The 25,554-nt window shown below is 44.8% G+C and overlaps 1 protein-coding gene across 13 annotated transcripts; it reads left to right on the top strand.

Moving 5' to 3' along the window:
* Positions 1–1,648: 1,648 nt before the first annotated feature.
* Positions 1,649–23,674, top strand: PEX5 (peroxisomal biogenesis factor 5). Of its 13 annotated transcripts, none has more exons than XM_072766084.1 (16): positions 1,663–1,782; positions 3,366–3,528; positions 3,859–3,894; positions 4,173–4,305; positions 4,517–4,648; positions 10,481–10,586; positions 11,145–11,235; positions 11,580–11,690; positions 11,937–12,029; positions 12,395–12,514; positions 20,051–20,194; positions 20,402–20,472; positions 20,867–21,079; positions 21,421–21,586; positions 21,917–22,074; positions 22,248–23,674. In XM_072766084.1, exons 2-16 carry the CDS (start codon positions 3,382–3,384, stop codon positions 22,447–22,449), a joined length of 1,923 nt encoding a protein of 640 aa, XP_072622185.1. In that variant the 5' UTR covers positions 1,663–1,782; positions 3,366–3,381; the 3' UTR covers positions 22,450–23,674. The 13 variants fall into 13 exon arrangements, with proteins under 13 accessions (XP_072622189.1, XP_072622192.1, XP_072622185.1 ...); XM_025995281.2 differs by lacking the exon at positions 1,663–1,782 and adding an exon at positions 2,540–2,725 and having other exon boundaries at positions 12,419–12,514; XM_025995284.2 differs by lacking the exon at positions 1,663–1,782 and adding an exon at positions 2,550–2,725.
* The last annotated feature ends 1,880 nt before the right edge of the window (positions 23,675–25,554 follow it).

Here is a 25,554-nt window from a genome sequence, read left to right as displayed (position 1 = left end):
ATCTCAGTGTCCATAAAAATATTAATGGAACATGACCATGCTTGTTCATTTGTGTATTATCTTTGGCAGCTTTCATGCCACAAGAACATTGCTGAGTGGTTGTGACAGAGACTGTGTGACCTGAAAAGATAATATTTACTGTTTGGCTCTTTATAGATAAAGTTTGATGACCCTGGCATAGGTTCCAATCACAGCTTTGTTATTTATTAGAATGAGCTTGGGTCAGTCATTTAACCTCTCTGTGTCTCGGGTTTCTCTTCTGCAAAACGGGGAGAATTATAGCTGCTATAATGAAGTTATTGTGAGGATGAAATAAATTGATATTTGAAAAATTCTTAGAACAAAGCCCGGAACACAGTAAATGTAGTCTATATCTAAAAATTGGAGGACTTTAACCTGTTAAACTTGAGTTAATCAAACATTAAAGAATAATTAGAATTAAACATTAAAATGTGAAGTGAGGGTAGCCCTGGTGGCGCAGCGGTTTAGCGCCGCCTGCAGCCCAGGGCGTGATCCTGGAGACCCTGGATGGAGTCCCATGTCGGGCTCTCTGCGTGGAGCCTGCTTCTCCCTCTGCCTGTGTCTCTGCCTCTCTCTCTGTCTCTATGAATAAATAAAATCTTTAAAAAAAAGTGAAGTGAAATTTTCGTTTTATTAAATTATTTTTATGAACAGAATAAGAATTTAAAGTTGAACCTAGTACTTTTAAGTCTAGAACTTCAATAAATTAAGTGTTAAACACCCAAATAGCTTTATTAGTTCTTCCTTAGTCCCTGAATCCCTTTTGGGCCAGGTTCTGTGCAGAATTCTATGGCCTGGGAGACAAAGCTCTCTGGGACTTATGAACACGGCTTCTCTAAGACTGAGAGGCAGTGTTGCATAATGGTTAGGTATTTGGAGTTATGTCTGGATTGAATTTTGACTTCCTAGCTGTGTGATTTTGGGTAAGACTCATCTGCAAAGTGGGGCTGGTAATACCTATTTCATAGGGGGTATTATGAAGATTAAAAGCACTAGAGCCCATAAAATATTTAGTGTAATGCCTGGGTTTTAGTAAGCATTAGATAAACATCAGTTATAATCATTATTATCATCTCCTAGGAGGCAGGCACTTCATGAGTTATTGATAATCAGTTACTAAACTCCTAGCAAAGCAGGTGGCTATGTGTGTGGTATGGTTTGAATGGTACTGGGAAGTCCTTTCTGGTTGCCTGGACTTTCTAAAATTCTACTATATCATATACTTTCAGTTAGACATTGCCCTCTTCAGGGATCCTTTATGCTTTACAGAGAGCATCCCTTCCTCTCTGGCATGGTTTAGTTTATTAGGTACTAGGTACTAGGTATTTTCTTTACAGTGGCAGTCTGAGAACAGTGAACATGCAAGGGCTGGGATTTATGTTCTCCAGGGTACACGGGCAGTGTGTGTGTGGGGGGGCAGATGGTGAAAAGGTAAGAAAAGGAGAAATTCTGCACAATTTTCAGGTCTGCCCTGTCATTCTGTTCTCCTGCGGTGTCAGAGCAGCTTCTTTACTTTCCCTGGGAGGAGTTTACAGAACCAAGCTCCTCTGATCCCCTGGGGCCTCCACCTTAGAAATGTGCGGGACAATCAGGAAACAAGCCTGGCCCAGGGCGCCACCTGCTGTCTGTCTTCCCTCCTGCACCCTGGGCTGGGAGAGTGCTTCAGTCTTGGTACTAACGCATCCTTGCTCAATTACCAGCAGCCCTGAGCAGCTTCTGCCCTTCTTGGTGGCACCAGGTCTCCCTTGGTCTGGGAGTCAGGTAAGGTATCAGGGTTTACGCCCTTGAAGTCTGACCTCAGAGCCAATGGCTGTGGCAGATGGTGGGGCCTGAGGCCTGTGATCATTTCTTGCACCATGTCTGTGCTTTCCCAGTCTGGAGCAGTGGGAATATGACCACCACAATGACCTTGACCAGTGGGGAGAGAGGAAGGAGAGACTAGTGATTCACTGTGCACCTTCCCTGTATGTTACCAGCTTGAGAGGACTCAGGATGCGTCGTCGTATCCTATTTTAGTCTCCGGAATTTGTCATCATCCAGCGCTATATTCCCCACCACGCAGAAGCGGCAGAGGGATTGGGGGCAGGCCTCTGTCTCCAAGGAGACTGTGACGATGTCCCACTTGGGGCAGTTTGGAAGTGGACATCACTAGAAGGCTGAGGAAGGCCTTGGATTTGACCCCTGCAACACCTGTGTTATGGCCTTTCTCTTACCTGCTTCAGAGCTTAGGAAGACTAGCCAGCCCCTTTATAGGAGGGGAAACTGAGGCCCAGAAAGGGCAGGGAAATCCCCTTGGGTCACAATGTGCCGCAGAGTAAGAGTCAGCTGAATCCAGGATCACGGTCCCGCGGATTTCCCCCCAAAGCTCAGGCAGCCCCTCCTAGCTCCATCCTTCTTTGAGCTTCCCATCAAACCAGTCCTAGTGCGGGTGAGCCTTTGTAACGCTCTCGGGTCGCCGCTCTAAGACTTCGCCTTTAAGGCGCTCTTCCCCTTTAAGATTCACGGCTCCAACCGTCACGCGGCGTCGCAGCCTTAAGGCCCCGCCCCTACAAACAGCTTTCCGCAGGGCAGCGTAGGCTGCGCGGCCGCCACGGCCCCTTTAAGCCCGAGCCCCGCCCCTGGCTCCCCGCCCCGCCCCTCCCCTCCCCTCCCCCTTCAGCCCGCACCAGGTGCCCCGGCGGGTCGTGCGGCGCGGCGCGCGACGGTGAGCGCCGGGTCCCGAGGGGGCGCGAGGACGCGTTCCGGGTCTTCCTCCGGCCCGGCCTGGTCCTCGCGGGGCCCGGGGGCGGAGCTGGAGCTGCGTGTGGGGCGGGGGAAATGGGTGGTCCGGAGCGCGGGAGGGGTGGGCCGGGACCCGCCGAATGGGGGGAGGGGCTCAGGTGACTCGTGGTGGGCAAGGAATGGCTCCCCGCGGGGCTCGCCGGGCGGCGGGGCTGGGCGGAGTGGGCTTGCGCTCTGGCGGCCTTACCACTCTTCTTCGCGCGTCCAGTGCCCCGGCACAGCCCGACTGTGGGATCCTCCTCCTCAGCCCCCTGGGGCCCAGGCCCCTGTGTGGGGGGCGGTGCCGACCGGCCCGGCCGCCTGAGACCGCAGTCGTGGAGGCCGCTCGAGAGGCCCGGGCTGAAAGCCGTGGCCTTGGCGGGGGGCGGCAGCAGGGCACCGGCCCCCGTCTCGGATCCCTGGCTGAGGTGGGGGCCGTAGCAAAAGGCACAGCGGTGGAGGGTGGCGAGTGGCTCACAACCCGGGACCGACGTCTGCCCGCCTCCCCCTGACGCGGGCTGAGTTGTGGGTTGGAGGAGGATCTGGCAGCGGGACCTCAGTTCCAAACCTTCTCTGCCCATCAGTGAGCTGGCGGTCACCATGGCAATGCGGGAGCTGGTGGAGGCCGAATGCGGGGGTGCCAACCCGCTGATGAAGCTGGCCGGGCATTTCACCCAGGACAAGGCCCTTCGGCAGGAGGGCTTGAGGCCTGGCCCTTGGCCCCCAGGAGCCCCGGCCTCTGAGGCGGTGAGTGTTCCTGAGGTGGAAAACTCAAGTCGTGGCTCCGGATGGAGGGGCCACATGGACAGTTTGGGATAACTGCTTTCTCTGCTGGGTTGCAAATAGGGGTAGTTACCACTACTAATGAGTGTTTACTCAACACGGTGCTAAGCATTGTGCATCTTTATACAGATCAAGGCAGTCATTTTATAGGTGAAGAAGCGGGGGCTCAGGGAAGTTCTGTGACTTGCCCAAGGTCACTCTAGATGCTAGAGGCATTTTAACCTCTGCCGAGCGGGGTTGTGTGTGTGGACTTCATCACTGTACCGTATTGCCTCCCTTTCTTTTCTGTCTTAGGTCTCTAAGCCTTTGGGAGTAGCGTCTGAAGATGAGGTAAACGTGCCAGTCTGTTCAGTGCCCTTTTTCTTTTGCCCATCGTGTTTTTACTTTAAACCCGGCTCACCTATATTTCACCCTTTGGGCCTTCCTGACCAAGTGAGATTTGCCTTATTTCTTCTGCTTGTTTTTTTTTTTTTTTTTTTTAATGTATTATTTGAGTATTTCCAAATTTGTAGTTTCTGGGTTTCTCTTTCCTTGTGTTTGACGTTATAGTCCCTCATTCACTGGGCCCTGTCTCTTGCTGAGTTCTTTTATCATCTTTCTTCTGGCAGTTGGTGGCCGAATTTCTCCAGGACCAGAATGCACCACTTGTATCCCGTGCCCCTCAGACCTTCAAGATGGATGACCTCCTGGCAGAGATGCAGGAGATTGAACAGTCAAACTTCCGCCAGGCACCCCAGAGAGGTGGGTCCAGAGTCTGGTGGGGGGGGAGATCACCATTTTCCGTTCAAGTAGGACCGAGGGGGTTCCATATCTGGATGCTGCTGGCATTGAGGAACTGAGCTGCAGAAGGAGACAAAAGGGCCAGAGTGTTTTCATGTGCACTCAGGATTCCTGAGGCATGATGCATAGAATGATATGCATTTCTTCTTTTTTTCTCTTTCTTTCTCTTAAGCTCCTGGTGTGGCTGACTTGGCCTTGTCTGAGAACTGGGCCCAGGAGTTTCTTGCTGCTGGAGATGCTGTGGATGTAACTCAGGATTATAATGAGACTGACTGGTCCCAAGAATTCATATCTGAAGTAACAGGTAAGGATGGTCGTGGGTAAACCTAAAAGTGGTTCATAGTGGGGCAGAGTTCTGTTCTGTTCCCCCAGTTCATCTTAGGATATAGACTGACTTCAGTTTCTATGACTTTCCTGGACTCTTGATTCATTTCTCTAGGGCACTGAGCCTGATCTCCCTTAGGTGATAATAGGGAGTTATTGAAACTTACATGAAATGGGACTGAATTGGAACTCAGTAAGAGATTTTGGAGAGTATATGTATCTCTTTGTGTCTCTCTATATAAAGAGAGAATAGGAGAGAGAACCCTTTGTTATCTGGACCTTTATTACTGTAGTTTGGTGGTGAAGACCCACAGATTGGATGGATGGCAGTATTGCCCAGGAAGAAATACTAAGCACAGCCCGTGGGATTCCGGCATTTAGGCATCTTAAACAGAGTTGAGGCCTTGGAAAGTGGAATTGTTTTCAAGGGCCTGACATATAAGGTTTTAGAGGGCAAAGACCATATCCTGATGACAGTAATAAATATAACAATAGCTAATGTGTACTTATCATATTCTAGGCTTTGTATTAATTGGTTTCAGTGTATTATCTGTTCGATCTTCATCAGAACTCTTGAGGTAGTTACTGTTTTTATTCTTAGCATGTAAATAAGAAAAGAGGCTTTGAGATGAAGTGATTTGCCCAAGGTGATACAGTTTTGTAAGAGGTGGAGTTGGGACTTGACTCTGGGTTTGAATGATTCCAGACCCTGTGGGCTGAACCACGGTACTCTTCTGCCAGGCCTGCACCCTAAGTTTTTCAGGGTCCCAGCCTAGTTCTCCATCTTTGAGAGTGTCCATGCTCATTATATCCCTTGGGGTTGATTCTTCTGCCTCAAGCCTGTCTGATTAAAGGCATGGGGAAGGGCATTCTTTTTAGCTTTCCTCTTCCTCATTGTTTTCAAGGAGAAGCACTTGTTAGTTTTTTTTCCAATTTAAGAAATTCAGAATGATAAAAGATACAAATGGAGAAAGTTACAAAGATTCTAGACTCTCAGGGCATTCCCATCTTCCTAGTTCTTAAACATTCCTGAGATCTCTTTTTTTTTTTTCATTCCTGAGATCATTAATGACACCTAATTGTTTTCTCCCTCCATCGTTTTTATGTTCTAAAAATAGAGCTTTCTGTCTTTAGGAAAAAAACCCAAATCTAACAAAAATCCGTCTTTAATAAAAGCTGTTGGTCTCTTTAATCATGACTCCCTTTCCCACCCTTACGTTGGCGTTTAAGGTAGAACAATAGGTATTCTTGGTTTCATTAATAGTACTTTGCCCTTTATAATCTCCAATTCATTTGGTCTTCACAGTTACACTTACCTTGTATATATTCCTTCTCCACTTTATAGATGAGGAAACAGATTCGGAAAGGTTAAATACTTTGTTCAAAGTCATTCAGTAACAGAGATAACATTCAAACTCCTCTTTCTGAGTCTAGACTCCATACCTAGAGCTGTTACCCTATCAGTGACAATCTTCTTCGGGGAATTGCCTCAAGTGAAAATCTGAGTTGTAACAAACCCCCTCATCAGACTTAAGCTTTTCATACAAACCTCATACTTAAGTTATCTGTTATCCTAGAGAGACTTCTCTTGTAATGTGGGGGTATCTGTCATTTTTGGTAACTCAGAAAAGAAAGTCATTGCTACTATAAACATTGCGATTGATGAGATTTTTGTTATAATTACTGGAATTGCTTGCAACCAGTGAAACCTTCCTTAACCTGTAAGTGAAAAACAACTTTGGGAAATTTGTTGGACCTGACTTGTTAAGTCCTCTTTGGGAGATTTCTTCTGTTTTATACATTCTTTTGGGACTGTGCCTGCTTCTGCTTCATGGAGGCAGGGAGATGGAAAGCTGGAAAGGGAAGTTGAGCTATTTGAGGTCTGCCTTCATAAAAATGCCAGTTTCACTAGTATATTGCTTTGTAGGCAGTGGACCTTCAATATTTATTGAACAAATGAATTGATACCTGGGAAAAAGCTAAATAAAATTAATTTTCTGGTAATTCATTTTTTGTTATCTTCATAACATTTGTGGCTATTATATTGCTGATATAGGTTACGTATTGCTTTATGGATAAGTAGACTTCAAGATGAAAGGAGGTTGTATTCTTTAAATCCTTATTATTTTCAAATCCCTATTGTTAAGGTTCAAGACTCAAGTTTATGACAATTTTTTTTTAAAGATTTTATTTATTTATTCATGAGAGACAGAGAGGCAGAGACATAGGCAGAGGGAGAAGCGGGCTCCTCGCAGGGAGACTGTCATGGGTGGGACTCGATCCAGACCCCAGGATCATGCCCTGAGTTGAAGGCAGACGCTCAACTGCTGAGCAGCCAGGCATCCCAAGATTCAAGTTTAAAAGAAATCTTGATGTTCATTTTTTTCTGGTTTTAATGTTTTATTTGGAAATCATACTTTCACTGGAACTTGCCAAAAAATGTAGAGGAAAGTTCTGGTATCTTTCACTCTGGTTTCCCCAGTGATAGTATTTTGCATAACTGTTAGTTGTGTACAGTATCAAAATCACGCAATTGCCATTGGTACAATCCACAGAGTTTATTAACTTGCACCAGTTTTACATGCCTTTGTGTGTGTGTGTTTTGGTTTTATGCAGTTTTATTGCGTGTATAAATTCATGTAATTACCACCGCAGTCCATTTACAGAATTATTCCATTACCACATGAAGCTAATTTTTGAGTCTGCTGTATTTCGTGGTGCAATCCACCCCCAACCCTGCCCCTAAATCTTCTGGGCCAACTAATTCTCCATCTTGTGACTCATCTGTGGGGATGGGATACATCTTTAAGGGGTTTTGAATTTAGACAGTCTCAGCTAACATGGTGTGTGAGTTCCTGTGCTAATCATGAGAAATAAACCTGCGCTTTCACAGGGAAGGTGGTAGGCAGCAGTAGCAGGTGATGAGTGCAACAGATCTCCCCCCCACCCCCCATGGCAGTGGAAGAGGCTGTGGAAGAAAAAGGAGTAACAGTCGCATTGTGATGTTTTCTGCTTTCATTATGGGTTTGCTGTGAGTGGTGATAATAATAGCTAGCATATGTTACCTTGTGCTTTACATATACATCATCTCACTTGGTCTTTACAACAATCCCTATGAGATAGTTATTGTTATCTATTTTTTAGATAAGGAAATGGAACCTTAAGGTTAAGTACCTTGCACAGTGAATAAGTAGTGGCTGGGATTTGAGTGCCTGGTAGGCTGATCTAGAACCTACATTATTTGCCTCTGAATTTAGCAAACTCAGAAACATTTATGGATAAGGGTGGGAAGTTCTGAGTTTTTGACTTTGGAGCTTGGGCTAGTTGTGCCTAGGTGGAAGAACACTCAATGAGAAACTAAGGTGAACATTCTGAATTGGATATTTGGTATCTAGGTTTTTGGTTCTAACTCTACTAATTTGCATGACCCGGCATAGTCCCTTCCCCTCTGTAGGCCTTAAATCCTTCAATCTCAGATATCCAGGCGGATCTGATTTTCTGTAAGAATTTCTCAAAAAATAATGTGAAGGCCAAATAGAATTCTTTTGGTCATTTCATTTTGACTCCTTTGTTGGAGCAGGTTCCCAATGCCCGAAGATTCTGAGTCTTATGGCTAATATGGTCAAATACCAAATTATGGCTATTTGAGGATGACTTTTCATGTCTCTGGGACTTTTTTTCTAACCTGCCTCATGTTTCTCTTAAAGCCCAAATGCTTTTTGTTTTTTCTGTTGCTTCTTGTCCTTGAAAGGAGCACTTCACATAAACAGTATTCTCTATAATTTGAGGAGCACTTGTGGCCAGAATATGCTTCTGCAAAATCCTCTAGTTGAGAGTAAGGAGTGAGTGGAGAGTAAGGAGGAAGGGTGGCTAGTTTTCAACAGAATAAGACAAAGGGACCGGGAGGCATTGTAAAGTCTACTTAAGTATTAAGTATCTCCTTATTAGGTCTCCACTCTTGAGCCAACAGTCTAGTTGGGGCAAAGGAAAGAGAAATGTTGCCTGTAAGAACTAGTGAGGGAATCTGGATAAAAAAGTTGAGAGGCCTTGAAATTAAAAGATTGTATGATAAAAATCATCAACATATTTATTTATAATTAGGTGTATTTTGAGAGTCTGGATCCTTTTTTGTTTTTTGTTTTTCAGGTTTTGACTTTACTTTTTCAGATGTTCAGATTATTTTGTTAAAATTGTTCACAAAAGTCTCAGTTAAATAGAATAGATAACTCTGTTACACATTTCATACTGTTACATGTTTAATACATATGTAATACTGAGGCCATGAATCTGCCTTCTCAGTGTTAAAAGTAATGACAGAGCTTTAAACTGAGAACAAAGATAAGATGACCATTTCAGTGTTGATGTGGAAAGGTATGGATGCTGAGCAGAAGGAAAGCATACTGCAGGCTCTTGCCTTTTCTGTATTTACTCATTTTCTAGTGCCTCTTTGAATAATGTCGTAATGCTTTTGTTTTAGTTTAGTTTTTCTTCCTGGCCCCAGAATAATACAGGACAAAGTTCTGGGGGTTGAGAAAGAAGAGTTCAGTGCCCTCATTTGATCTATCACATTGGTATGTTTATTATAATGTTGCAGTGGCACTCCTTGTCACTAGAGCTTCTGAGACAATTTCTAGAATTACACTTAAAAACGTAGCTCTCGGGATCCCTGGGTGGCGCAGCGGTTTGGCGCCTGCCTTTGGCCCAGGGCGCGATCCTGGAGACCTGGGATCGAATCCCACATCGGGCTCCCGGTGCATGGAGCCTGCTTCTCCCTCTGCCTGTGTCTCTGCCTCTCTCTCTCTCTCTGTGACTATCATAAATAAGTAAATTGAAAAAAACAAAAAAAAAAACAAAAAAAAACATAGCTCTTGGGACACCTGGGTGGCTCAGCGATGGCTCTGCCTTTGGCTCAGGTCATGATCCTGGGGTCCTGAGATGGAGTCCCACATGGGGCCCCCTCTAGGGAGCCTGCTTCTCCCTCTGCCTGTGTCTCTGCCTCTGTCTCTATGTGTCTGTCATGAAAATAAAAACAAAAAAACATAGCTCTCAAAATGAATCAGAAGTGACAAGTCAGACTAGTGGCTCTTCCTGGGGGAGGGGCAGTCTCAGGGAGCCTGTGAGAGAGCTATAAACCTTCTGTGCCTTGATCTGGGTGATGATCTGAGTGTATTCATGTGTAGGAGTTAATAAAGCAGCATACTTACATTTGGTACACTGTATGTACTTTCATCTTTGCATGTTACATCTCAATTAAAAAAAATGGAACAGGCATCCAATGGGAGGAGTGGACCAATGTATTTTTAAATTCTAGCCCAGCATTCTGCTTCTCAGATTCTCTAGGTAGTTATATTAAGATGAAATATGAGGCTTGTTTTCTTGGGAGAGGGTGAAGTCTGTTGATGGAGAACGGACCAGAGGTTTGGTTAAGGAGCAGAGTCTCTTCTGTGCTCCCTTAGCTCCTTACAGTTGCCTGTAAGACCTTGGAGGAAGGTCGAGGCCCTAAGTGCCTGCAATTTCTTACTGAGAATACTCTGGCACTTCATGCAAAAGGGTTGGTCTGTACTCCTTTCCTGAGTCTCCTTATTTGTTCTCTTATTTCTAACTCCGTAAACTTCCACCCCAGGCCCCTTGGGAGTGGGTTGCATATTGAGAATTCAGTAGTGTTTTGGTTTGATCAGGAGTCTCTGAGGGATTCAGTAGGATCTCATCTGCTTTGGCTTGGGTAGAGGGTCAGTTGAGTATGCGTAGTACTCTCCTTTTCTCTGATCCCTCACTTAGCCCTGTGTGATTTCTCTCCCTCTGCTCCTTGTAGATCCTTTGTCTGTGTCCCCTGCCCGCTGGGCGGAGGAATATCTGGAACAGTCAGAGGAGAAGCTGTGGCTAGGAGAGCCTGAGGGAACAGCTGCCACTGATCGCTGGTGAGTCCATTCAGCTACTTCTTCCTGGATGGACCCCTGCGAAAGGAGTACTAGAGAGTTTTCCCAGCTTCCCTCACCACTCTCCATTCACATTCTCAAACCCACATGCAGTCCCCTCATTTTTTATGTTAAGGTTCCCACTTGTATTATTACCCCTAGAAATTTATGTCTCAAATATAATCAAGTCAAGAATCCTAAGTGTCCTAACCGAAGTTTGTAACTTTGCTTTGTGCAAAAGGCATTACCCTATTCCCTCTTTACTTTGGAGGCTGCTACTGTATTCTTTCTCTCTACAAATGTATTTGGGAATGGAAAGGAGAAAAGAATGTAGCACTAGCTACATTAGCGACTACTAGTACACTTTGCCACTTCTGTCCAAAGTGTCCTTTTTAAATGTAAATTGGAATTTGTAGGTCCTCACAAGAGAATAGTGTCACCACCCTTCTCCCCTCCACTTCCCCTCAGAACTGTAATTGCCATGGGCTGGGAGTAGGGAATAGCATGGGGAAGGTGGTGGCAGATTAGTGTGTGGAACTAGTTTGTCTTCACATGTTCCAGGTATGATGAATATCATCCTGAGGAGGATCTGCAGCACACAGCCAGTGACTTTGTGGCCAAGGTGGATGACCCCAAATTGGCTAACTCTGAGGTGAGACACATCGCACTGCTGCTTTGCTTAGCAGAGCTGGTCTTGGAAGTCAGGAGTCTAGCTTCTGGAGAACAGAGACTTAGGATCCTGTCTCTTCCCTCCAGCATTTTTTCCCCTCATTTCCTTAGATACTAACCCTTTCGCTTTTCTGTGTCTTCTCAAATCTTTAAAGTCAGAAATCCCTTTCTTTTTGCTTTTGACATTTTTCAGGGTCTTTAGCAAATCTTGTCTACAGCTAGAGATGGACAGGGGGAGGGGTAAGTGCAGGCTTCTTTTGGGCATGGTTGAGAGTGCACACCTGGGAGTCCTCTTCCAAGTGGCCTATGTGTGTCTCTATGCCCCAGTTCCTGAAATTCGTGCGGCAGATTGGCGAGGGGCAGGTGTCCCTGGAGTCCGGTGCAGGGTCGGGCCGAGCTCAGGCAGAACAGTGGGCAGCAGAGTTTATACAGCAGCAGGTAGGACATTGTCACTTTCCAGTCCCAATTCAGAGCCGCCTGGTGCCCCATGCCTTGGGTTCAGTGTTCAATGGTCCCAGATGGGGAAGGGATCTTATTGCCAGCTTGTCTTAGTAGTATCTAGGTCTTAAGTGGGTGGGAAAGAGATCGTGAGAATGTTCTCAGAAGTGTCCAAGTTGCTGGTGTTCAGTGGGTGTTCAGTCAGTAGAACGTTGGTGGTGGTATGACCATCCTTCTTTGTCACAGGGTACATCAGAGGCCTGGGTTGACCAGTTCACAAGACCAGTAAACACAGCTGCCCTTGATATGGAGTTTGAACGAGCCAAGTCAGCTATAGAGGTGAGAGCAGATAGTATAGGAGCAGACACTTCAAAGGAACACATTCCATTGGAGAGTTGGTGTTTTAACATCACAGATGATGAACATTGTATGCCATAGTGTTCCTGGACCCTCTGTGTCAGAACTTCTTGGAGCAGGGTGGGTAACTATCAAAAATGCAAATCCCAGGGCATTGCCTCATACTGTGGAATTAGACTCTGGGGATAGGATCTAGGAATCTGCATTTAAAAAAGCTCTTCAGAGGTTCTTGGATGCATTGAAAGTTAAGAATTACTGCCTTAGGGAATCCATCCTAATGGTGCTGAGGATAGGGTGGGGTACTTGTGATGGATCTCCTTTTTCTACCTGCCTTCCCTTCCTTACAGTCTGATGTCGATTTCTGGGACAAGTTGCAGGCAGAGTTGGAGGAGATGGCGAAACGGGATGCTGAGGCTCACCCCTGGCTTTCTGACTATGATGACCTCACGTCTGCTTCCTACGATAAGGTAAGAACTTGGTTCTCAGGAGATCCCTGGGTGGCTCAGTGGTTCAGCGCCTGCCTTTGGCCCAGGGCGTGATCCTGGAGTCCCAGGATCGAGTGCCGTGTCAGGCTCCCGGCATGGAGCCTGCTTCTCCCTCTGCCCGTGTCTCTGCCTCTCTCTCCCTCTCTCTATCATCTCTATCTCTAACATCTAAAAAAAAAAAAAAATCAAAAACAAAAAACTCGGTTCTCAGATTATAGGCTTTCCTTGTTTTGTTTTTTAATTAACTGTCTTCTTCTGCTGGGGTTGGGGTCCATTTGCTGCTTTTTCTCTAGTTCCTTTATGTGTAAGGTGAGCTTTTGTATTTGAGCTCTTTCCAGTTTTTGAATGGATGCTTGTATTGCGATGTATTTCCCCCTCAGGACTGCTTTTGCTGCATCCCAAAGATTTTGAACGGTTGTATCTTCATTCTCATTAGTTTCCATGAATCTTTTTAATTCTTCCTTAATTTCCTGGTTGACCCTTTCATCTTTTAGCAGGATGGTCCTTAACCTCCACGTGTTTGTGGTCCTTCCAAACTTCTTGTTGTGATTAAGTTCTAATTTCAAGGCATTATGGTCTGAGAATATATAGGGGACTATCCCGATCTTTTGGTATCGGTTCAGACCCGATTTGTGACCCAGTATGTGGTCTATTCTGGAGAAAGTTCCATGTGCACTTGAGAAGAATGTGTATTCAGTTGAGTTTGGATGTAAAGTTCTGTAGATATCTGTGAAATCCATCTGGTCCAGTGTATCATTTAAAGCTCTCATTTCTTTGGAGATGTTGTGCTTAGAAGACCTATCTAGTGTAGAAAGAGCTAGATTGAAGTCACCAAGTATAAGTGTATTATTATCAAAGTATTTCTTCAGTTTGATTATTAATTGGTTTAAATATTTGGCAGCTCCCACATTCAGGGCATATATATTGAGGATTGTTAAGTCCTCTTGTTGGATAGATCCTTTGAGTATGAGATAGTGTCCTTCTTCATCTCTCACTATAGTCTTCGGGGTAAATTTTAATTTATCTGATATGAGGATGGCTACCCCTGCTTTCTTTTGAGGACCATTTGAATGGTAAATGGTTCTCCAACCTTTTATTGTCAGGTTGTAGGTGTCCTTCTGTCTAAAATGAGTCTCTTGTAGACAGCAAATAGATGGGTCCTGCTTTTTTATCCAGTCTGAAACCCTGAGCCTTTTGATGGGGTCATTAAGCCCGTTCACGTTCAGAGTGACTATTGACAGATATGAGTTTAGTGTCATCATGATATCTATTCAGTCCTTGTTTTTGTGGATTGTTCCACTGAACTTCTTCTTAAAGGGGAATTTTAAGAGTCCCCCTTAAAATTTCTTGCAGAGCTGGTTTGGAGGTCACATATTCTTTCAGTTCCTGCCTGTCTTGGAAGCTCTTTATCTCTCCTTCCATTTTGAATGAGAGCCTTGCTGGATAAAGTATTCTTCGTTGCATGTTCTTCTCATTTAGGACCCTGAATATATCCTGCCAGCCCTTTCTGGCCTGCCAGGTCTCTGTGGAGAGGTCTGCTGTTACCCTAATATTCCTCCCCATAAAAGTCAGGGACTTTTTTTCTCTTGCTGCTTTAAGGATCTTCTCCTTATCTTTGGAATTTGCAAGCTTCACTATTAAATGTCGAGGTGTTGAGCGGTTTTTATTGATTTTATGGGGGAAATCTCTCTATTTCCTGGATCTGAATGCCTGTTTCCCTTCCCAGATTCGGAAAGTTTTCAGCTAGGATTTGTTCAAATACATATTCTGGCCCTCTGTCCCTTTCGGCGCCCTCGGGAACCCCAATTAGACGTAGGTTTTTCTTCCTCAGGCTGTCATTTATTTCCCTTAATCTATCCTCATGGTCTTTTAATTGTCTGTCTCTTTTTTCCTCAGTTTCCCTCTTTGCCATCAACTTGTCTTCTATGTCACTCACTCGTTCTTCTACCTCGTTAAGCCTCGTCGTTAGGACTTCTAGCTTGGATTGCATCTCATTTAATTGATTTTTAATTTCTGCCTGATTGGATCTAAATTCTGCAGTCATGAAGTCTCTTGAGTCCTTTATGTTTTTTTCTAGAGCCACGAGTAGCTGTATAATAGTGCTTCTGAATTGGCTTTCTGACATTGAATTGTAATCCAGATTTTGTAACTCTGTGGGAGAGAGGACTGTTTCTGATTCTTTTTTTTTTGAGGTGAGGTTTTCCTTCTAGTCATTTTGCTCAGTGCAGAGTGGCCAAAAACAAGTTGTATTGGGAAAAGGAGAAAAAGAGAGAGAAGGAAAGAAAAGAGAAAAAGAAAAAAGAGAAAGAAGAAAAAAAGGAAAAAAGAGAAGAAAAAGAGAAAGAAAAAGAAAGAAAGAAAAAAAGGGGGGTGGGGTGGGGGAAGCAATCAGAAATCAAAAAGAAAGAAAAAAAACACAAAATAAAACAAAAACAAAAAACACGGGGGAGTATCTTCTGATTCTGTGTACTTTAAGCCCCTTGACTTCCTCTGGAACTGGTCCGTCTCGCTGGTCTTATGGGGGGAGGGGCCTGCTGTGCTGATTTTCAGGTGTTAGCACTTGGGGGAGCTGCTCTGCTCCCTGCCTGGTGCAGGGCTCAGTGGGGGTTGTTCACCCCGTGAGGCCCCAGGAGGAACAGCCACAGTGGCGGGGGGGGGGGGGGGGGGGGGGGGGGGGGGGTTACTCTGGAAACCTGGATTCAGCTCCCGCAGTAGCTCCGGGGCTCTCCGTCTGCAGGGCCTGGGGGCTCTGGGGCGGGGCCTCTGATCTGCTCGGCTCGGGGCAGGAGCGTCCTTGCGGTCCTGGGCCCTCCGGCCTCTGCCTGTCCCGGGGGAGGCCGGATCCTGGGCTGTGTCCCGGCGCCCTGTGCTCCGGGGCCTGTGCTGTTGGATTCACGCTCCCGGCCGACAGCCCCCTCCGCGGAGCCGCCGCCCGAGTCCCTCGGAGCTGCTCCCCGAGCCGCGCCGCCCCCTCCGCGCCGCGGAGCCTCTTCCTCTGCCCGAGCCACCGCCGCCCAGCTGCTCCCGGAGCTGCGCAGCCCCCTCCGCGGAGCCGCCTCTCCGAGCTGCTCCGGGTCCCGCCGTGCGGGCTGCAGCCCTTAGGGAGCTCGGCGCACTCTTCTGCGCCGCCGCAGGTGCCTGTTAGTGTCCCAGGGAGCCTGAGGGCATCCCCGCCCTTCTGGGTCCTGCTCTAACTCCCTGGGGGCGCCTTTCCGCGGGGAAGGTTGGTGCAGCTCCTGCTTCTCTGGGACGGAACGGGGCTCTCCTGTCCTGGGGACACTCGCCCCGGGCTGCCCCGGCCTCAGCCCGGCTCCTCACGGGGCCCCTCCCCCTTGGAGGCCTTTTGTTTCTTTATTTCTTTTTCCCCGTCTTCCTACCTTGATAGAACCGCGAACTCTTCTCACTGCAGCATTCCAGCTGTTCTCTCTTTAAATCTCAGGCCGAATTCGTAGATTTTCAGGATGATTTGAAGGTTATCTAGGTAATTTGTTGGGGATAGGTGATTTGGGGACCCTACTCTTCCGCCATCTTGCCCCTCCTCCCCCTTGTTTTGTTTTTTGTTGTTTCTTTTCTAATCCTGAATTTGGGAAGTACTTACTTTCAAGTAATTACTTCCTTGAGCCCCTTCCTGTGAAAGGAAGTCTGAATCATTCCCTGTCATACTCTTCCCTAGTAATTGAAGTTATGCTTTATTCTTAGGACATAAAGATTAATAATAATAGACCATCCTTGTCAACGCTAAGACAATGACATAATACCTGTGCAGATTTGCCTATGATGCATTCAGAGCACAGTGAAGGAGCTCTGCTTTGAAGGTTGATTGAGAACATTTTTACCCCTAGGTGGCTCAGTCAGTTAAGCATCTGCCTTCTGGCTCAGGTCTTGATCCCAGGGTCCTGGGACTGAGTGCTCCAGGACCTCCCCTCCACTCCCCCTTCCCTCTGCTTATATGTGTGTGTTCCCTCTCTCTTTCTCTCTCACTTGTACTCTTTCCCTCTCAAATAAGAAGAAAAAGAATCTTTAAAAAAAAGTAAGGCTAGCATTTGAAAGCCAATGAAAAACTTAGTACAGGGAAAAATAAGATTTTGTTTACTGTTGCAGTCTGATTTTTTATGAGCTATACTGTTAAGTAATAGAAAACAGCTTCCGTCTTGGACCCTTCACTACATTTTGCCACAATAAGAGTTTCTTCTATAGAATTCTGAGGAGGAAGAACTGAAGGAAATACGTGAAGATAATACATTTATTAATTTGTTTTAGCAGTTTGATAGTTGCATAGGTTCCATCAACTTACAAATGGCAAATTATAAATTTGAGATAAAAATTTCTATGCTTTTGATAAACATAGATGTAGTACTGATGTTGTATGAGTAGCATTTTTTACTCCCGTGTTAATGACTTGTTAGGTGGAATAAAATTTTTTTTGAATAAAGTTTTAATTCAAAACTTAAAAATAATGTTTTTAGATTCTTAAACCCTATTTGATATAATTAATTCATTGAGATATTGCAGATTTAGGATGAGGAACATTTGCATTAATGTTCCACAGAAATGTGCTATACTTCGTTACTAATAATGAAAAATTCAGATTTTATCTGGCTTTATGCTATTACTGAATTATTTGTCAATAGTGCTCTTTTTGTTTTTAAATCTGAATCTGACTCTGTCATATAAATTCATGGATCTCTGAAAATACTATTTTTTACTGGATGGTCCTTAAATTTTCAAGATAACATGTCTATCTCAAGCAGATGATAAAGGAGAAGTTTCTGTGATGGGACAGACTTATTTTTTTTTATTTTTAAAGATTTTATTTATTTATTCATGAGTGACACAGAGAGAGAGGGTGGGGGCCAGAGACAAAGGCAGAGAGAGAAGCAGGCTCCACACAGGGAGCCCGAAGTGGGACTCCAGGATCACGCCCTGGGCCAAAGGCAGGTACTAAACTTTTGAGCCACTCAGGGATCCCGATGGTACAGACTCTTAATAGTGATCCTCTTTTTGCAGTGTGATCCTGTGAGATTTCAAAGTAGACCAGACAGTGAATCAGACTTAATGACTGGCTCAGACTTGACTTTTTAGGTTGCAACAACAGTCATAAGCTCATGTGACTGTTGAAGCTTCCTCCGGGCAAGTTCTTTGGTCTGGTGAAGCTTCCTCCAACATATTTTTTTTCCCATTTCTGCAAATACTCTAATTGTGAAAAATTCCTCTCTGGTCAGCAATTGATAAAACTTCAAGGAGGCTAGACAACATGGATGAGAGGGCACTTAGAGAGCCCTTGTGATTGCAACCTGATGGCATTGACTTGTTGTTATAGTGTCTTTTGAGGATAATACTTCTTTTATAAAAAATATTTTATGCTTTTTGAATATAAGACTTGGGTGAATATTCTCATTTTCTGCTCTCAATAGATTTGAGGCAGAAATTAATTTTTTTAGGAAATTGTGTTATAGGTGACAGTGATCTCTGTTTTCTATAGGGTGGCTTAAAACACAGATCGATGATAGACAGTAGTTGAGGTTGAATGTGGAGGGATTTATTTTGTGGAAACTGATAGTCTGGGGGGGAGGTGGTGTCAGCAAACTATAGCCTGCAAGTAAGTCTGGCTTGCCACCTATTTTTGCCTAGCCTGTGAGCGGATAGTTTTTTGAACATTTTTAAGTGGTTGAAATAAATGAAAAATAGTATTTTGTGAAATGTGCAAATTACATAAAATTCAAGTTTCAGTGTCCATAAGTAAAGTTTTATTGGAACATAGTCATGTTTGTGTGCTTACCTGTCTGTGGCTCCTTTCTCTCCCCAACGGTGGAGTTGATTGGTTGTGACAAAATATTTATTATCTGGCCCTTTTCAGAAAAGGCTTGCTGATTCCTGGTGTAAGGTCATTTTCAACCTTCTAAGTTTTCATATTGTACAGAGATATCCCAAGAACATTACTTGTTCTCAACATAAATGTACTTTCTTTTTAAAAAGATTTTATGTATTTATTCATGAGAGACAGAGAGGGAGAGAGAGAGAGAGAGGCAGAGACACAGGCAGAGGGAGAAGCTGGCTCTCTTCAGGAGACTGATGTGGGACTTGATCTTGGACCCTGAGATCATGCCCTGAGCCAAAGGCAGACGCTCAACCGCTGAGCCACCCAGGCATCCCGATGAATATACTTTTAGTACATTTATTTCTAATCCATTTCCTATAATATTTCTTGCTTCTTAGAAGATTTCCATTGTAATTATTTTTGTTTGTCACAAATAATTTGTGTCTGATGACTTATCATGGTTTAGAACTTAGCTGGTAAGATTTAAGTGTTTCCAGTTCTTTAACAATTCCACAGTAATAGTGAAAAAGGCCTTGCTCAGGTCTTTATTATGTATGGTTTCATTCTTATGTGTCCTTAGCTACATTTAGATGGGTTCTGCCTGGTATTTTGCATCTTGTTTTCATCCTGGTATATTGTTCTGTGATGGTAACTATTTACTCCCCAAAAAGGAACATTTTATTTGCTTGTATCAAGTCATGAGTCTTACTAGTGACCCATTTTATCTTATTACCTCCTTGTCTAACATGAAATACCAGTAGATGAAGCTTTGCACGCAGCATTGTAATTCTTTCCTTAACTGAGAAATCCTCAGCTAGACGAAAAGTGTCTTTCTGAAGCATTTTCTGCCATTAGGCATTTGGGATCTTTGATTTACTATCAGATACAGATTAATATTAGTAACATTTAAAAATGAAATTAGGGAACAACTAAAATTTTCAAAGGGTTTGAGCACACAGTGTTATCCAGTCGATGTACACAATAATTCTATGAGCTAGGCATTTGAGTGGTATGGCCTCTGACTACAAATTCCATTTTTTTAAAAATTTTTATTTATGATAGTCACACACAGAGAGAGAGAGAGAGAGAGAGGCAGAGACACAAGCAGAGGGAGAAGCAGGCTCCATGCACCGGGAGCCCGACATGGGATTCGATCCCAGGTCTCCAGGATCGCTCCCTGGGCCAAAGACAGGCACTAAACTGCTGTGCCACCCAGGGATCCCACAAATTCCATTTCTATTATTCATTTTCACACTGTTGCAGGAAAACAAGAAATGCCCTTTGAATAGCTAAGGAGAGCCTATATCATTAGTATACGTGGATCCTGTAAGAAATGTGTTCTGTCCAGTGGTGAGAATCAAGGATGTGGAAATACAGGCCTTTAAGGACTTCCTAAAATTAACTTATTCCCAGGATGGATCAGAGTTTGTAGACTTGCTTAGCTTTGAACAGGAGGTAGAAGCATGAGCATGATGCTGAATGGTTTTATTGTAGGCTTAGATGATCTCCTTTCTAGGATGGAAAATTTGTCAGCATTTAATTCAGGCACCTTTTTGGAGGCCCTCATCATCTTCACCTCTGTCTTGGTTGTCCTCTCCCTTCCTGCTGCTTTGTGCTCTTTCTTAGGTTTTCATTTGGCTTTCTTAGACAGGTTTTCACTTGGCTTTCTTAGGTTTTCACTTGGCTTTCTTTCCCTCTAGGGGTACCAGTTTGAGGAGGAGAACCCCCTGCGTGACCACCCCCAGCCTTTTGAGGAAGGACTCCGGAGACTTCAGGAGGGGGACCTGCCAAATGCTGTGCTGCTTTTTGAGGCGGCTGTACAACAGGATCCTAAGCACATGGAAGTGAGTGACTCATTATTCTGACTTCATGTTAGAGACTACTTCCATCAGTTTTGAAGAAGCCCCACAGAGTAGTACAGATGGATGAGGGCCTGGGTGATGGTCTGGGGTGGAGGAGATTAAGAATGAGATGGTGAATGGGGGATGCCAGAGGACGGGAGGATGGAAAGGTGAATATAGGAGTAATGGAATCTGTCACCTTCTCCCTAGGCTTGGCAGTATCTGGGTACCACCCAGGCAGAGAATGAACAAGAACTATTAGCCATCAGTGCCCTGCGGAAGTGAGTACATTAAGAGGGGGAATGAGGTGGTTCTAGAACTCTACAAATAGCCTTTAGAATGATAGGATTCCAGATCCATATCCTTGTCTTCTTTCTGATCACTAACAAGTGTTTTCTTATGGTGAAAATGTAAGGTTTAGAGTGAATTGGAGATATCTGGTTCCATTTTTTCATCAGTTTTTAATTTTATATGTGGGACTCTCACCGGTTCCTTGGCTGCTAAAGCATTCCTCTTCTCATATCTATTTTTTCTTTTCAATAACTCATCATGTACAGGATTCCTCTGTATCTTAATATGAGGGAGTTGGCAGGTGAGGCCGTCATGACTCTGCATTCCATTACTACATTCCAGTGTCACTGTGTATACCAGCTCTGCCCACCTCTGTCCAAATAGGTGTCTGGAGCTAAAGCCAGATAACCGGACAGCACTGATGGCACTGGCTGTGAGCTTCACCAATGAGTCCCTGCAGCGACAGGCCTGTGAAACCCTGCGAGACTGGCTGCGCTACACACCGGCCTATGCCCATCTGGTCGTGCGTGGTGAAGAAGGGGCTGGGGGGCCAGGACAGGGCCCCAGCAAGCGCATCCTTGGGTCTCTGTTGTCAGAGTGAGTGAAGGATTCCTGGGATGACAGATGGTAACCTGAGTCCCAGTGGGAGGAGGGGCCTTGATTTTGGAAGCTTGAATGAATCGAGAGTCATGGGTCTAAGAGTGGTATGGGAAACCCAGGAAATACTTGAAGGAGGTCTACATTCTACAGTGCCATGCTGGAATGAAGCAAAAAAATGTTTCTAAAGTAGAATTTGAGAGTAGGAGGATGATTGATTGATTGATGAATCTTGGGGATATGAATGACTAAGGAATTATTTTGGAAGGGTAGGAATATAGACATATCCATCCACCTTTTTTTGTGTTTTTTTTTTGTTTTTTTTTTCCCTACTTATCCAGCTCCCTATTTCTTGAAGTGAAAGAGCTCTTCCTGGCTGCTGTGCGCCTAGACCCTACATCCATTGACCCTGATGTGCAGTGTGGCTTGGGAGTCCTTTTCAACCTGAGCGGGGAGTATGACAAGGCAGTAGACTGTTTCACAGCTGCCCTCAGTGTTCGACCCAATGTGAGCCTCTGGGGAGGAATAGAATAGACATGACTGCATCTTATCAAAGAATCATTTGTTGGGACTTTCAGAATCATGGGAGCTTTCGTTCCATATACTGATTGCCTTGGGAGAATTGGGCAAAGGTGGCTGGGAGTACAGGGTCATCTGGACGTCCGGGAGTCTACATGAGATAAGAGCAGTTACACTGTGTCACTCAATGAACTATGGAGGAGAAGGGAAGGGGTAGTCACATGGACTAGCTAAACAAAATGGTGACCTGAGGAGGAATGGGCAGAATCGGATCTGAGCCTTGCTCTTGTCTCTAATCCTTCTCCATCCCTCTTCCAGGACTATTTGCTATGGAATAAGCTAGGGGCCACCCTGGCCAACGGAAATCAGAGTGAAGAAGCAGTAGCTGCATACCGTCGGGCCCTAGAGCTACAGCCTGGCTATATACGGTCCCGCTATAACCTAGGCATCAGCTGCATCAACCTTGGAGCTCACCGGTGAGAGCATCTATTGAAGAATTGAGTGAACTCTTTCTTCCTGCCTTTGACCCTGCCTCCTCATTCTCTGATCCTCTAGTTGGCTAACCAGCCCCAGCTTTCTCTCCATGCCAGCTGACCTGCCTCCCTCCAGTAATGTTTTGCTCACCAGCTCTCATTCTTCTTTCCTACAGGGAGGCCGTGGAACACTTTTTGGAGGCCCTGAACATGCAAAGGAAAAGCCGGGGCCCTAGGGGAGAAGGGGGCGCCATGTCGGAGAATATCTGGAGCACTCTGCGTTTGGCATTGTCTATGTTAGGCCAGAGTGATGCCTATGGAGCAGCTGATGCCCGGGATTTGCCGACCCTCCTAGCTATGTTTGGCCTGCCCCAGTGACAGTGGGACGGGCTGCCTTGTGAGTGTCTGCTTGGAGGGGTCCCTGCTCTAGATGTGACTCCCTCTCCCCAAATGGGCCTACCAAGGGGGTGGGCTGATGACCACAAGCAGTGTGGCCTCTCAGGAGCTGCCTCAACGTAGGGGGGGGGAGTCTGTGTTCTTCCTACATGACTGTAGGAAACTGAGCTGTATTGTCTCTGAGTCCCTTGGTAATTCAAGGGTTGTACATCCAGCTACAGATCTCTCTGCTCATCATGCCTGCCCTTTCTTGGTGCTGCTTTTTTGGGTAGGACCCAAAGATATAGGGTAACTTTTGTCATCAGCTGCCATTTCTGATAGGGTCTACTACATTTGTAATGTCTGTCCTTTCCCCCACTTAATGGGAACTGATAATCGTACAGCTTTCTTGGGCAGTTGGGTGCAGCAGGTTCTTCTGCTGTGCACCTCTGTGATGACCATACCTGGGATGGGGTGTCAGGAGTTGGCCTATTGATTGAAGTGTTGCTTTGGCTCAGCAGAGCTGAGTTTTCATAGGGGTGCTCATAGTTCTGTTGCTCCTAGACCTCTCCTGGCTGTGGTTCAGATTCTCTGGCATGCAGTAATGCTGTAAGCATCACTGAGAGGTCCTCAGGAGTTGCTGGTGGCATTTGTACAGAGAATGTTTGGGGGGTAAGAGGATGGCTTATTTGTGGAATGAACCTAGAAAGGACCACATGGGATCAGATGAAGAGCTCTGTTTGGGGCCTTTGGTGGGAGGACAGAGCAGAGAGCTGAAGGGTGGGGTGAGCACAGCAAGCTCTCCTTTTAGAAAGGCCTGCGAGTAGGAATTGAGCTAGCTCTTTTAGAAGGTTAGTTCAGAAATGACAGTCTTGCCAAATTCCTAGTGAAGAAGCAGTTCAGTGTTACCATATGCCTCTTGTACTTCTTGAAATGTTTCTAGGGGAAAGCATTAAAAAACCCCCTTCCCCCATGTCTCCTCTACAAGTGAAGATTGAGGGAGCAGCTTTGATTCTTCTCAACTGTCCCCTGCATGGGGAGATACACTAACCCCCAGAAATGACCGCTAAGCCTCTTGCCTTGTCTTCAGTAGCTAATGATCAGAGAGATTTTTTTTTTAATTACCATGATCCCAAGGTTCCATCCTGAAATTTATTTTTCTTTGTATGAATATGTGTAAATGATTTAAAAATAAAACTGTATGAATAAAGTTTGTATGAAGAATAAATGGAACTGACATGGGTGTGAGTTCTACTGCCAGACGTGAAGTGGGTATGGGAGGTAAGTTGGTGCTACCAATTACTCATACCAATTTGGACGATTGGTATTTAACAGTTTTTCTCTTCTCTGTCTCTCAAATTCTCATTGGTGTATTGATTACTTATCCATCCATCCTGTAATATTGAGCACTTAATATATACCCATTACTGTGAATAAGATGGAAAAGGTCCCTGCATTCATGGGACTTAGAGTTTAGCAGGAGAGACCACTGGTTAACAATCATGTATGTTTTCATATTTGTGATAATACTATAAAGGGAAATATGGGGTGTGATATAATTGGTATTGTTTTCATTCTCAATTGCATGGCAAGATTTTGATATTTTTTCCAATGCTTATGCTTTCTAAAGGTTTTCATCTGGCTCTCCCTGGTTTTATTCGGAACTGTATCAAGAGCCATGTAAAGATGGGTGTTGATTCTGGGGATTTTTTTTTTTTCTTTTTTGAGAGCGAAAGAGTGAGAGACAAAGAGGGAGCACAAGCAGGAGGGACGAGCAGAGGGAGAGAGACGATCTTAAGCAGACTCCATGCTAAGTGTGGAGCCTGACATGTGGCTTGATGTCACAACCCTGAGATCATGACCTGAGCCAAAATCAAGAGGTGGATGCTTAACCAACTGAGCCACTGGGTGCCCCTATTCTGGGGAAAATTTTTAAAATATAAAAAGTATTTATATTTGGAGATAAATGTCCACAGCCATGTTAGAATGGAATAAAAAAAATGTCTAAAAGAGAATTGGTTCAGTAAATTATCCAGACAGTGAAATGTTATTTAGCTATTTAATTCTATTTATGGAACAATTTCCAATGACAATAAATGCAAACATAATGAGAAAAGGTTAGGAAACTATTTACAGGTTATCTGAAAAACATGCATTGAAAAGAGACTAGGAAACTATCCCATTATGCTGAAAGTATGATCATGAATGATTTTTTTTTTTTTTTGATGAATGATTCTTCTCTTGCTTTGTCATACTTCTCTGAAGTTGTCAGTTTTTCTTCGTGCATGGGTAATACTTTCATAGAAAAACCCAACAAAACACCATTGGGGGAAAGGAGGGGCATCTGTTGTGGCCACCTGGGTGATCTCGGGACAGCTGATATCCTGGTCTCTGAAGGGCAGGCAGGCAAAGCCATAGGCCTGGCAGCAACTTTTATAATATTGTAGATACAAGGAGAAACTCCTGACTTGAAAGTCCATCTAGCTTCTGGTTTAACTGAAGTCTCTAGGTTTACCTGCTTTGCCTGCCTTTGGAGGCATAAAGGTGTCCAAGAGGATGCTCTTCCTGCATGGCCAGGGCTAAGGCAGCTCTTGAACCTAAATCAAATCCAGCCAGTGGTTATTGAGTGCCTATCATTGCCAGATGCTGTTCAGGCACCAGGGATACAATTCACAAGGCAGACAAGATCCCTGTTCTCATGGCTTACCTACTACTGGACTGAGAGAATATACAAGTTAATAAGAAAATACCAGTTTTATGTGCCATGAAGAAAACAAAATGGAGAAAGTAAAGGGGAAGGCTTGTGGGGCAATGCTGTGTGGTCAGGAAAGGCGGTTCCCATGAGGTAATCTGAGTGGGAGGAGCCAGTGCCATGGTGGAAGCATGGCCCAGGTCCCAGGGGGCAAATATTGATGGCTGTGATCTGAGGTTTGTCAAAGAGCTTAAGTGCACCCCAACAGAAAGGAGGCTGCAGCATAGAGAAAAGGAGCAGTAGCAGGAGAGAGGGTAGATGGGTGGTCAGGAGCCTGGCAGGAAGGCTATTTTCCATTATGGTGAGGAGTCTGAATTTTATTCTAAGTTCCTGAGGAAATCACTGAAGAGTTTAAA

Source organism: Vulpes vulpes, chromosome 8, assembly GCF_048418805.1.
Source record: "Vulpes vulpes isolate BD-2025 chromosome 8, VulVul3, whole genome shotgun sequence".
NCBI lineage: Eukaryota > Metazoa > Chordata > Mammalia > Carnivora > Canidae > Vulpes > Vulpes vulpes.
Note: the sequence above shows the minus strand (reverse complement) of the source record. Positions and strands in the feature narration are given on the sequence as shown.